This window comes from Cynara cardunculus, assembly GCF_001531365.2.
Source record: "Cynara cardunculus var. scolymus isolate 2C chromosome LG 1, CcrdV1, whole genome shotgun sequence".
In the NCBI taxonomy this organism is placed as follows: domain Eukaryota; kingdom Viridiplantae; phylum Streptophyta; class Magnoliopsida; order Asterales; family Asteraceae; genus Cynara; species Cynara cardunculus.
Genome location: NC_037528.1, coordinates 14,056,079 through 14,070,763, shown reverse-complemented (window position 1 = coordinate 14,070,763; position 14,685 = coordinate 14,056,079). Strand labels below are relative to the sequence as shown.

The 14,685-nt window shown below is 33.4% G+C and overlaps 1 protein-coding gene across 10 annotated transcripts; it reads right to left on the bottom strand.

Moving 5' to 3' along the window:
* Nucleotides 1-334: 334 nt before the first annotated feature.
* LOC112503009 (1-acyl-sn-glycerol-3-phosphate acyltransferase 1, chloroplastic) lies at nucleotides 335-8,575 on the bottom strand. Of its 10 annotated transcripts, XM_025107110.1 has the most exons (10): nucleotides 6,967-8,575; nucleotides 6,352-6,395; nucleotides 4,176-4,227; nucleotides 3,971-4,033; nucleotides 3,324-3,518; nucleotides 2,823-3,229; nucleotides 2,623-2,724; nucleotides 2,045-2,048; nucleotides 1,753-1,963; nucleotides 335-477 (listed from the first exon to the last, which is right to left on the bottom strand). In XM_025107110.1, the coding sequence occupies exons 2-9, from the start codon at nucleotides 6,379-6,381 to the stop codon at nucleotides 1,833-1,835; spliced, it is 984 nt and encodes a 327-aa protein (XP_024962878.1). In that variant the 5' UTR covers nucleotides 6,382-6,395; nucleotides 6,967-8,575; the 3' UTR covers nucleotides 335-477; nucleotides 1,753-1,832. The 10 variants fall into 10 exon arrangements, with proteins under 10 accessions (XP_024962878.1, XP_024962856.1, XP_024962833.1 ...); XM_025107088.1 differs by having other exon boundaries at nucleotides 335-489; nucleotides 1,753-2,048; XM_025107065.1 differs by having other exon boundaries at nucleotides 1,753-2,048.
* Between the last annotated feature and the right edge of the window lie 6,110 nt (nucleotides 8,576-14,685).

The window sequence follows — 14,685 nt, the reverse complement described above, 5'->3', positions numbered from 1 at the left end:
ATACGTGGAATTTGGATTTGAAGTGAGATTTTCTAAACCCACCCGTCATGGGATTTGAAATTCATACTTTCCTATAAACCAAACACATGATTCAAGTGGAATTCAGTTACAAATCTACCAAATCCCAGAAACCAAAGTAGCACAGCACAATGGTTTAGATTCTGATTGAAGGTCACAGGAATGGAGTAGCAGAAGCAGTGCAGAGAAATTAATTGGATGCTTCTTTCTTCAAATGGGCATGGAATGGGGAATATCAGAAGCATCAATCACTTCTCTCCTTTCCCAATCATGGATCTCATTAAAAATATGCTTTTTGATTTGGATGAAGAACAAGTAGATGCAAAAACAAACTAAAGTTTTCCTTGATTTTATCATATTGTTATTTGTATGAAGACTAGTACATTTATACCAGTTAAGTACAACACTTAGACGTGGTCAGTCAATCTCAAGATGAAGCAACGCATCGGCTTATTGCATCTGCACCAAAAGCTGATGAACAGTTAATACCCATACACAAATCGGAGCATTTCAGGTAATCCATGCTAAATTTCACATAATTGGACCATCATACAAAATGGAGTCCACAAAAAAGGATGAATTTCCGATGTAAGCTCTTTGAATTACATTTGAATATGGTAATGAACAAAAATGCCGCATATATGTGGCCAAAAACATAGCGAATCAGATGGAAGGATTAAAATGGATACAAATCATAATATATACAGGGAGAAGATCAGAAATAATCACTCTAGAATTTTTTTGCAGCAAATGTTAAATGTTTATGCTGTAATGCAAACTTTCAGGTTCTAAAAATAATCAGTTCAGGATTTGCATGACGTGTTAGGGGCTGTTTGGTTGATATTCCATTAAGTACTATATAGATAAAACTGTCAGTGTGGATTAATCTATCTGTATAGATTGAGAAGATTTTTTATTTGGGGGGTTTTTTTCATATATAGTAGGAGCATGGTTTTTAATTGGGAGGGGCAGGTTTGAAAAAAACTTGGCTTTCTACATAAATCTTCCCCCTAGAAGCTTAACTGAATAAGCTATTTTCTATATTATTAAGTCACTACCAAACAGTAATGTATAGTTGACCGAATAAGCTGTGAATCCATTAAGCTCATTAAGCTGCTAACAAACAGGCCCACAATCCTTCTGGGACTATTTACTTGCCAAGATAAACATATTGCAATTAGCAGAAGTTACCGAATGATTCTAGCAGTGAACATAACTTGGTTTCTGGAAACTGAAAGTGGCAGGAGTTACAGTTTTCATTTTTAGTCCTTTCGAATGAAGGAATCCCCTTCCAAGATTTGACACTCAAGTAAACACCATTCGATTGTTTACATAATTTTCCTCCATCTATTCTCTAGGTTTCTCCTAAGAGGCTAAGATCAGGTAAATAGAGCTCAGAAACATTTCTTATGACATCATATAAAGTGGAACCAACAAAAAAAAAGTCAAATGGCCAAAGAATTCAACATTACTCTTTCTTTCCATAAACTTAAAATTAAGTCAATTTTTCGGTTTAACTAGGAGTAAAAGTGGAGTTATTGGGGAAAATACTTGGTGTTGGATGTAAAACTAACAAAATTTGTTTGAAATTGGAGAATTAAGTCCATAGATTGTTTAAAATGAAAGGTGGGCTCTAGTTATTGGGGAAAATACGATTAAAGTGTCTACTCTACTGAACTTGCTTATTGATAGAGCATGAAAGCGAAAACGAAACATTTGAAAACTAATTGATACCTTTTGGTCTATGTTCCCTCAAACTGCAGCAAAGACTTGGTGTTGGGATGTAAAACTAACAAAATTTCTTGCATATATACTTAGCCTTGACGAACGAGCTCATCTGCAATCACATTTCTAACCTCGGAGCATAGTTTGTCCGGATTATCTCCTTTAATAGGCTGGTGGATTACAACTTTGACCATTCCCGAGTTTAATGTACGCTCCATCCCTGCAGGCATAATTTTACCAGTTCCCATAAGAGTAATTGGAACCACTGGTACCCCGGTTTTGGCAGCAATACTAAACGCACCTTTCTACAAAGAAACAAACAAGAGCAAGTTCATTAATTTCTTCTATTTTGCTCAACACAGTTATTTGTCCACTAGACAGTAGAACGGAAAGGGATTTAATTTCAAGAAACATTGCTGCAAGATAACCTAACTCAAGGTTCCTAGATCCCTATATTGATAGATGATTTTCAATGAATCTCATCAACTAGAAACTAGAACGGAAAGGGATGTAATTTCAAGAAACATTGCTGCAAAATAACCAAACTCAAGGTTCCTAGGGCCCTATATGAATAAATGATGTTCATTGAATCCCATCATCCCAGGATCACATGATTGCCCTTACTTCAGCACCATGATGATGTGGAAAAATATCATCTGTAGAATCAGAAAATGAATTCCTTCTTTGTGACCTTCCACTATAAGAAACTCCAGTCATTCATATTCGTTTTCTAAGAGGCAGAACCCTGAAGGAATGAAACTCCAATCATTCTTATTCACAAGCATCTCAATCCTCTTTAGTAAGCAAAATATATTAAAATCTAAGTGCAAAATGAAATACTAAATAATTATGATAAAGGCCCCAACCAGGATCTCTCACCTTGAAGGTACCTAAACTTCCATCCCTACTTCGTGTACCCTCAGGAAAGAAGAAAACAGATCCACCATTCTTGACAAGTTCCATGCAACGTTTTAGAGTTTGCTGCGTTAATAAAAATCCAAGAAAATATAGTTCAGCAGTAAAGAAAGAGGGCAAGTTTGACAGAGAAAAACACTGCAAAAATAGGATAAACCAAATACCAAATGGCTCTTTCTGTCCATACGCTTCAGAGGAATAGTGCCCATCAAGAACATGGCCCAGCCAACAACAGGGAAGAGGAAAATTGCGGTCTTGCTAACGAACTTGAAGTTTCTTCCTAGAGTGAGCAGTGAAAATATGTCTAAAAAGCTCTGATGGTTCGACACATAAACAGCTGGAGAATCTTTTGGAGGCAGATTCTCAGAACCCTGAATCTTTAATCTAAAAAATGGAACAATGGTCATGGATGCCCAAATTTTGGCAACAAAATGATGAAAGTTCCTTTGGTATTTATCCCTTAAGAGCACAAAAGGATGCRCCACCAGCATGAGTACAAACAGAAACATGGCAATGAAGGATGTGACAGTATAAAAGCAAATTCCTCTGATTTTTGAGCCCACTTGGAATCCTGCATTTAAATAATAAAAAATAATAATCATTAAGAAAAGAATAGGGACAAATAAACAATCCCATGTAAACTTAGAAGCTGGGATGAGCAAAACCTGACAATTGATAGGACGCTCTAGGTGATCCAGCACCAGCAATTTCAGATCTAACCATAACAGATCTCCAATTTTTATACTGGTTACGCCACTTATAACGATCAGACATGCCACTGAACCTTTCTTGTGGGTGAAAAAAGCATCTAGATGTACAGGGGTATTTTCTTTTAGAGATGACACAATCGCGAATACCATCTGCAGAAAACATCAAGAAAAAACTGGTTATATAATTTCAACTAAGCTTAATGGAAGAAGCAGATTGTCGTAATATGTTAGTGAAAGAACATGATGCAAGATGCAAAGAGGACCTTCTGGTATAGGGGACCCGCTTTTCAGAAGTCATCGTTGTCCATTGTAAAATATCATAAAACTAAAAGAAATTGAGAGAAATCTGAGTTTTAAAAGTTAATGTTGTCCGGATGAACTTTAATGTTCATCGATCTATAATTCTGATGTGGTATTGAGAGGGGGAAAGCAGAGAGAACTTGAAGAACAACAGGATTATTATATTGTTAATTTTATTTATAGCTTTTTAAGGGTACAAATAAACTATGCCCTCAATTAGTTAAGTGACTTTGAGAATTTTGGGTGCTATGTTAGTGTCACCCATAGAGTTGAGTTAACCCTGTTAAAACATAAGAGTTCACCTTTTTTAGTCAACGGGAGTGTCAGATTTGCATTCTGAAAGTGTGATGTTAGATCTTTGCCACCTATTTAATAAACATGCAGAAATGTAAGGTCATGAATTGGAAGAAAACCTTTCAAAGTGGAATCATCAAAGACCGATACTGAGGAAAGGTCAGTAGAATAAAGAATGCGTAAAGCTAAAAACAAGATAATAAGATCACTTACTCTGCCCTGAGTGCCTCCTGACCGGATCTTTATACGGAGAGCAATAAAGTCCCTAAAGAGCAGACAGCAACCAGAATGAATATGTTGGTATCAAACTTAAGAAAAAATGTAAACACGGAACGTCGCAATTGTAAAAATACTAAGAATTGGCTAATGTCACAATGTCACACAGAAAAATGTGCACTGAAGCAACCAGCCTCGCATTCATCAAGGATAATTTCACTACCTAAATTTCATTTTTCCCAAAAGTACAACAGCAATCAATCAATTATTTCTCAAAATATAATCTTTTTTCAACATTAAAAATCTTCAGAAATAGTTAGCAACAAAAGTGGCCATGCAAGAAATAACACAGGTATCAGCTGGCGCTAACGGCATCTTTGATACAGCAGTCCTTTGTAAGCATGTTAAATTGCTTTTATAAAAGGGTAGTCCTTAACTTCAAGAAATTACTGAGATAGACAAAAGGATACACCTAGTAGCCTCAACCATCGTTGATAACAATAAGGTCTTTTGGTTAGTTAGAAGTTAACTTGTAGAAGCATTATATGGATCTGCAAGTACATATATACACTTGTTTTGTCGGTAAGCCTACTTCTATCAAATGTATATTATCATGTAAAAAACAAGTTAATCGTGAAGACTTGTTTTTTATTATACAAGTTCTATCACAAAATATTTTATTAGAACAGTAAGATTAACACATTCTTCTTCTCTGGTGTCTTCCCTAGCATGTAGTCCCACTTCTATTTTATACAAGTTCAAAAAACTGAAAGGGCGCATATATAAAGGGTCAGGTACAGGTGGGAAGAATGAAAGCCGTAATTTAGTTGCTTATTGTGCCTTTTAGCACTAAAACTTAGAACCAGTCCCACTAATATATGATACATCTGATAATTCACAATGCCTGTCTTGCAATTATCTCCCACTTCGACTGTGTGTATCCAGGGTTCAGTTGAATTCCAAAAATAAATTGCCTAACTCGCCATTGCGTAATTTGCTTACTTCAATATGAGTAAATGATGTTGGATAAGAACTTGCAAATCTTATTGATTGCTGACTCACCAACGTTTAAGGATTTTTTATCTTTTGCAAAGAATTGCTGCAAAGCACTATGTATGATCCATAGCCTTTTTATTCGCAGATATTTTTTCTATTTACACACCCAAACCCACAACTTTTTATCCAACTGTCCTGTTTACATAACGCACATTATGGCAGCATCAATTAAACAAGGGAGCTAGGTCACATACAATCATTGCTCCAGTGAAAGAAACATCAGTAAGCTTCACATGTACCAAAGTTATCTCGAGCTCCGACTAGGTTAATAAGAGTAATGCATAAATAAGTACTGTAACTGAGGTTATGATAAGGCTTCATAACCTCCGAGCTTCAACATAGATCCAAAACTCATGATAACTAACAGAGAGTTCTTCAGCATTCTATTTGCTGTGCGTCATCACTTTCTGAGTTTTGAAACCATACTCACTTTAAAGGTTTCAGTTCAAGAAGATTTCAAAATACCAAAAGGACACAATTTTTTTTAAAAATGTTAGGAAAACTTTCTCACATGTAGATTCCTTTTATTTAGTTAGGCTGGCATCTATACATAAGGCTACTATAGCAACTTTTATGGCACATCCATTTCTGCATATTGGAAGCATTGTACATAGATACTGTCACTCTCAGCAGCTTGTGTTTTTGTTGAGTTTCAGCTTTCTTTCCTGTCGGGTCTTTGTTTATGTAAATGCACATGATCTAAAAGTTTTTTTCAGTCAAAGAACAAGAGAATAGAACTTTGCTGGTTAAGTCTGTTCATCATCTTCATGGGGTTGTAACTTGCATTTACCTTGATAGATCAATTGAAGACTAATCAGTGATGTGGTTGTTTCAATTTATTCTTCATAGGCATCATGGCCATTAACCCTCTTGAACTCAATCAAGGAAGAGGACTTGAAACTCCACAAGATCATTAAAAAATTTGTGGTTGATAAGAAAACCTAATGAAATTTAGATTATCCTTTGATATTTTTGTGTGCGAGTATGTAACCTACATACCATCCAACTCCCGCTAAAACTGGTACTGGCATCACCAGCAAAATACTGAAAATTACAGTCTTATATTTCGGAAACTAAGATTCTGTAGAAGAATTAGAAATATAACAAACGTAGTTACCATCTGAATATAGGATGATGAGAAAACCATTGGTTCCTTCAGACCTGACCAAGTGATAAAATAGAGTGTCATTGGCTGAGAATGAAAACACAAAGCCTTTCATAACTTTTTCTGGCACAAAAAGCACATCGGATTATCAAAGATGTTATGATTATCATATAAATGTTTCTTGGAGATGCTCTAGTGTCACAGATCAAGCACACATTCATGCAGTCAGACACAATCACACACATAATAAATAAGAAAAAGTAATCAGCACGGGGTCGTCGACTAACCTTATAAAAGTTATTCATTTTGAGCCATCTTAAAGGGATACATTATAAGATAATACTCTTCATAAAGACGTTATGTCTTGCTTATTTAAATTTATTGACTATTTTCCAGGATGGTACTTACCTCCTTGGAATCTTATTAAAGAAGTTGTTTGCCGGACACCAACAAACACGAAGCTTCTATTAGGACGAGATCTTAATGGTCAAGTAGATATACAAGAAGCTTTGAAAGAAGGCATGGATGTTTTTAATGTGGTGAAAAGGATCACGAAAAAATATTAAATTTTCAGTAGCTTATGATTTTATAGTTGTAAAGACTTCCTTTAGGAGATGTCATTCTTACCTTGCAACCTCTACTAGTGGTTACAACTCTTGAGCCAAATTAAACAGAAGTGCATCTGGTACAACTTCAGCACTGTCAGTATGAAAGAGGAAACACTGGAATCTAGATGTTTTAAATTAAGCAACAACAAAACAGAAGAGCATGAAGTGCAACTTTAGCAATGCTGGTAGGGAAGAGAAAAATGCAGTAATCACTATTTTATACAGAAAATTGGATGCTCAAACACCCCTAGTAAGCAAACACCGCTTGACTAGTTCTAGTCCAACGTGAACCTTTTATTGCACTGATTTGAAGAGATAACATGTACCAAGAAAAGAGTGCAAGGAAAGGTAGAGGTCAACCAAAGTTGACACGGGGATAAGTATTTTATGGACAATTGAGTGGTAGGATACAAGAGAGGGGTTGACCTTAGACGCAAGTATGTCAAGGATGTCCACGCCCTTAGACCATAGGGAGTTCACCTCATAATGCTTCTGAGTGGGTTTGACGGCTTTATTGTGTTTTTTCTTTATCTCCTTCATTCAAAATATTGGACAAGCGGACTAAATGTAGTACAGCATGTATTGATTTAGTTTATTTAGTGTTAGCCTACAATGCATTATGTAGCGTTTTTTCTTCATAAATCAAGCGATATATGAAGCGGAAAAATGAAAACAGTAATAGCATATGCCCTACACGTGAGAAGCCACACATAAGCAATGCAAAAGGTTGAAATCAAGTGTTTGAATGAAAATATGGATTATGAATATAAAAACAAATGAATTAAGAAAGAGACAAGTGATTTAATCATGAGCATATAACATTCAAACAGCTTCCTCTACATCATAAGAATTTAAATCATTATAAATATGATCTTAGATGTCTAGTAACTTACAATTTGCAAACTCTACCAAGTTAAGTTAGCTGTAATAACTAAGTTGTCCTTCTCTGTCGTAGCTATAAGCTATATACAGAATCAGGAAGAGAAAGATACAGAGTACAGAATACTAGCTAGTTACTCGAGTCCCTTTATAACAAGAGATAGAATGAGTAGCCGTGACACAGGAGGGTTGGAGAAGGAAGGACAAATAAGGATAACAAATGAGCCATACTGCACTCTGGAAGCGAGTTCATAAAGAATTTAAGCAATTTGCGACAGTTCAAACGATTGATTGTTATGAGAGACAAAGAATTTCAGATATGAAACGAGTTCAGTTGTGAATACTAACACAGCATTAGCATTTTCACCATTGCTATTATGTGTATACAACCAATACTAACAGACATGCTCAAGTAAACATTTCATTCATCTATGAAATCCAGCCCTAAAATCCTATTCCAGGACAACAAACAACCATTATTCACTTATGAACAAGCGGGAATCAAAGCTTCAAGGTGTATGTCCAAACATCAACAACAGCAACCAAATAATTAAATACAACAAGATCGAATCCAACAGTAATCATCAAACCCGATTTCCGACGAAAAGGGAGGAGCAGCGGCGGAGGGGAGTGCGACGACGTGGATGAGCAGAAAGGGCGAGTCCGCCGTCACCGAGACAGATGAACGAGTGTAGTAAAATTTGGCCTATACTTATGCGGGTTTGGAGGGAGGGAAGGAAGGGGATGCGATCGTTGTGATGAGTGAAAAGGGTGGGATTTCCGTTATCCATAGTTTATCGAGGTTCTAACCAAGGCATTATGACATGAACGCTGACGTCAAACTAGATGTGCACATAAAAATATTTTAACTACACATATAATTTATTACTACCGTCTTTAAATTGGATAAAATGTCTCTAAAATCGTTAAATGTATTTTTAGTTGAATTTTGCTTTTGATTTTTTTTTTTGCTGATTTGTAGAGATTTTTTAATTTTTTTGGTTTATTTGAATAACTCTTTTGGTTTTTGATTGATTTCGAAAGAATTTTTTAGATTTTTTATTGATTTCTAGATTTTTCAGGTTTTTTGATAAAAAATGATAAAAAAACTTAAAATAAATAAATAAATCATGTTAACAAATAAATGATATAGTAATAATGCAAGTATAAATATACTTGTATGTAAAAATATATATATATATATATATATATATATATATTTATCATCAAAATTATAAAACGTGATTACAAAAATTGGAAAAAATTATCGACATGCATATCGAATTAAAGTGAATAAAAATTAAACGTATGGTTATTTGATTTTTAAACTACTTGTATTAATAAATGTATGGTTATTTGATATTTGATAACTTGTATTAAAAAATTGTCGTGAGGTTTATAGTATAGCTTATTTATTTATATCATTTTTTTTTTAATTCCGGACCATCAGAAAATAACTGATTTTGAACATAACCACCGGATAAGAAACGATTTGTCTTAATCTTATAAAACGTTATTAGTGATATGTATCGGAAAATCTAACAAACTTAATAAAAGCTATCAAATTCATATGTTTGTGAAATGTAAGTTTTGCAATTAATATATTAATTAAGGGTGTACAAAAGCTGAAAACCAAACCAAACCGAAAATAAAGTGTTTGTGCAAAACTCAAATACTACCAAAATCCAAAACCCAATTTTTGATGGGATATTTGGGTTGGAGTTAGGTTTGGTTTTTGGCCATCCAACCAATTTGAAAACCCAATATATATATATATATATATAAATAATTTTATTCTAGGGTTAACTTTATTCTAACAAATTATTGGTATAGTTTTATTTCTAAATTCAAGTCTGAAAATTAATTTTTCAGACTTATATTTCAGAGTTATTTCAAGAGTACAAGTCTGAAGTAACATCATACTTTCGATGATCATATTAAGATAAGTTTCCTGACATGATTTAATTTTTTAAAATTATCCCGCGTAATACACGGGATCGAACCTAGTGTGTGTGTGTATATATATACGGTTATCGCAAACAAGCGTGTTCTTCCTTGAATGACTCCCTTGGTTTTTGGCCGCCCAATCTCGTCAAATCAATTGAAGATGCTTGAGAAAATCTGATTCATTTTGAAGAAACTTTAGTTTATTGTTCATTGGGGGGGGGGGAGGATTTCAGTATTTGATTGTTCATTATGTTCAGGATTCTTCTAATCATCATGAGATGGAGAAATTGTATCAAAGAAGAGAAGAAAAAAGATTATTAAAGATATTTATAACATGTGCCGATGTTGAGGAGGACCTAACAAGAGATCATATATGTGGGGGAAGTTAAATTTCAAGTGATTATGTTGAAGAGAAGGCCTGTATCTAAATCTTTTGAATCTAAGGTTGAAAATTCATAAGATTTAAAGGTTGTAGATGTGATGAAAAGATTGATGCTGATTTGAAGAATTTGGTGTTGACTTATACTAACTTGTGTTGACTTATTTGTGAAAGATTTTTTGGATGATTGAATCAAAGTCTTTGAAGAAGTTTGTTGACAAAATTGGATTCTTTCATTATATAATGGTAATGAGCTTAGTACACGTAATATCAAAGCTTAAAGTTAAATGTCTAAAGCTTATCTATTGGATTCTTTCATGATATAATGAAAAAGTCAAAGCTTAAAGTCAAAATAGTCAACAAAAGTCAATATTGTATGTTAATTGTAGTTTGACTTATATGTTTAGTCAATCATATAAATAGTTTGTTAATGGTAGTTTGTAGTTAGATCTTAACGTACTATTCATTGTTATCAATATGCATGATTTGATAACTGGATTGTTGTTCTTGATTGTTCAAATTACATTTAATCTGATTACTGGGATTTTCACAACCTAAGTTCTCCCAAATTATTAATTTCACCATTTGTAGTATTTATTTCTTTAAGTTGGTACTTTGTAATAGCCTTAATAATTATTTTATTATAGCATGAAAGGATAAAAAAATAGACACCAGGTACCCAGTACTGGAACTCATTCCAAACTGTTCCAGGACCGGTTCCCATATATAAAGAACCGGCCGGTGTAACAGGTTCTTGTTCCGTGATCGATTCCATGAATTTTGGTTGAGTACCCACCTTTGCTCACCCCTAAGCGAGACTCTCCAACGAGCTTTTTCCATCTTAAAAAAAGCAGGTTACAGACGGAAACCTTACTGGATTAGTACTGGGAATTCTTGTCGTTGATGACTGTAATGACGAGTACAACAAGGAGGTGTTGGGGGTTTAGGTGGGGAAGGATGCGTAGAAGATGGAAGGCAATATAACGATGGTTGCAATGATGATGGAAGGATCCATATAAATCATTTGCACTTGAAATATAAATCGATGAGATGAAGAATATCAAAAATCAACACAATAGAGTACGTATGGAAGAAGATGGAAGGTAATGATGATGATAATTGTAGCTGAAATTAAGGAAATAAGGAAAGTGTATTTGACATTTATTAAGGGATAACTACTAAAATTAAAATGAAAACATTTTGATGATTTGTAATTTATTAAATTACTATTGTACCCTTTGTTAGTTAATTAAAAAATAACATCAATTATCTTAAATGATTGGTTCATATTGGATCTCACAATTATCACAAACTATTTAGTACTCATTTAATTAGGCCTCTATATGTGTGTAACGGTAACTTCAAACGAGGAGCTAAATATTTTGCGAAAATACGAGAAGTTTCAATATCATATATGATTACACACATGATATACAAACTTAATCATATTTGATTAAACACATGTTGCGTCGACAACGCATAAACACTTAGTCATATATGATTGAATACGTACACACAAATGAGTGTAATTATATATGATATTGAAACTTCTCGTATTCTCACGAAATCTAATTTCTTGCATAATCCTTCCTCTTTTATATATATATATATATATATATATATATATATATATATAACATACCCGATCGACCGAACCTGAAACCCAGCCAACCCCAACCAAAAACCCATAAATTTGGTGCTTGCTTTCTTCATCTGAAATCCGAACGAATTTATGGTTTGCCCACCTCAACCCGCCAACCTGCCCAAACCTAATATTAATTTTCAGTTATCAAGTACAATTCATAAGAAAACCTGGTCATGTGAATGTTTGTGTTTTTTTAAATACCATAATTGATCTACAAAATCTAATTTAAATCTCCTTTAGAAAAATATCTTACACAAATCAATTATAAGTTATGAGATTGGTTTTAATGCTTAATTGTCTCACATGTTAAACTAAAACTTGTTAGGTAACATAATAATTGCTTCGAAACATTTTGCAATGGAATACTTAAATAATATCAGACGGTTTAGACAACTTTCAACTCCTTATGACATGCTTGTTTCATTGTACGAAACAAATATATACAACTGAAATCAACCAAATAATAAAAACCTAACCATATTCAATTCATGTAGTGCAAAACTAGACATTTTCCCATTATAGACATGATATTTCATTAAGATAGATATATATATATATATATATATATATATATATTACTGATCAATTGATTATAAATTTAATGATTTCATGATTTTCATACTAAAAGATATTTTAAAACATGTGAGTAAAATATACAACATCAAAGGTCCTTTTGAAATAGAAAATATGGTAACTTCTACGTAAATACACATCGTATCACTATAACATTTTCATACAAGAATTATGCATCTTGAATTATACTACTAACACACTTACATATATAATATGCCTTGAGATCTATCTTGTTAATTGTCCAACAGGTGTAGAGTACCTAACTTGTGACTTGACATGGTATATGTATATCAATATATATGTATGTATATATACACATGCACACATACACTGACTTGTAATCATGTGAGACTAGCCTGTTTTCGTGAGACCTGTTAGACCATCTTTTCATACTTGAAACTTCACAGTAAAACACTGTGAAGGTAACATTCGTAGTGTTTTTTTTGCTGTGAAGGTTCATATTTTTTTAACTTCACAGTGTTTTGTCGTGAAGTTTCAAGTGTAAAAGCATGGTCTCATAAAAACATATTGGTCTAACGTGAACCTAACCCTATATATGTCTATGTGTGTGTGTGTATATATATATACCTTACGACATGTACCATGTTCCCACACACGTAACACCCCAATTATGCAGTGAAAAGAAGATCACCAAAGAAACATAATAGAGCTTTAATTAGTACATATTCAATTAAATATAAAATGACCTAGTTCCATTATAACTTAAATTATTGTCTGAACAGATAAGTACAAGTGTGTAATACATTAACCGAACTGTAAATACTTGAATATGAACATAATCTGAAGCTAATATCAAACTTATAAACATGAATCTTCCAATAGTGGGTGCTTCTCTCTTCATGAAATACTTGGTTTCCCCTAGTTACATGTCAAAAGAAAAACACAAAATGAGCTGATTGCCTAATATGAATTGGGATTACAAAACCAGCAAAATAAAACCTACTGATGAGATTAATTTCAATTAAGATGAAACCTTGCATTTAAAAAAATTCCTTTGCGAGATATCATCACCAATTACAGAGTAACTAAAGAATTTATGGTTCAAACAATGAAAAACTGGCTTATAGATATCAAGCTTCACACATAGCAAAATCATAATACGTATATGATATCCAAACAAATGATAATACATTGGATCTCGCAACTCCAAATGTATCAAAAATCAATAGCATATATATAAAAATGATAAGGTGTAGTAAGCCATTTAAAATTAATCAGTTTTAATTTACATCATCATCTTACGTAATACTTGAATCTAAATGCTAACCACAAGGGTGGTGTCTGATTGGTTTGAGCTTGCCTCCAAATGTCAAAAGTACCAGGAGGTCTCAGGTTCAAATCGAAGAAGGAATAAAAATCCTCTTGTTGCCATGGAGGTTCAAATGCGGTGACTCTAGGCTATTTGCAAAGCAGGTGGTCGCCCTGAGATTAGTCGGCTCACATAACGGATTGAATATCCAAGTTAATAAAAAAATGCTAATCACCAAAAATGCCTTTCAAAGTCTCAGGGTTGGGTCATAATTTAATGTGTATTTATCCCACATGCACATTGAAATGATGCTATATACGTCAATCATCGATCAACCGAAGGAAAATCCTAATTTAATTAGGTCATTGTTAGCATTAAACATAATGTTTCATTTTCTGTCAGAGGGTAAATGCGTACACGTCATCAACATACATAAATATATTTTTTTCATGGTCTTGTTGTAGTACTACTTCGAATCAAGCAATTAATTGTTAACATACTGCTTCCACAAATCAGTTTTCACGTTTCTTTTAATATGTATTTGAACATTACCTTACTAATTAACAAAATGACGTATAATTAGTTACTTACCATCCACTAAGTTCATGTCGTAAACAAGGTTCTAAGGAGTAAATTACACTTTTGATTCTTACGGCTGCCATTCATAGCAACTCTGATTCATATTTTAAGCTAATTACATTTTCTATTCTTGTGATTACTTATCTGTTTCAGTTTGAGTCAATTCAACTAACTTTCGTTAAAAAAATTATTAGCTTAGGGACCTTTTGGTCTTTTATCATTTCTTTAATTTTTAATCAAACAATATAATTGTTATTACGGCAAATTGCATGAAAAAGTAACGTACTTTAACTTGATTCCTATTTTGGGTAACGTACTTTCAAAACTTCTATTTTCGTACCTAAGATGTAAAGTTTTAAACATTTAAGTATCCGGGTAACTGGTTGAAGTATTAACCGATTATCATGCTGATGTGGCGAGTGATGTGGTATCCAACTCGGTATTATTTGCTGACGTGGTCAGTGAC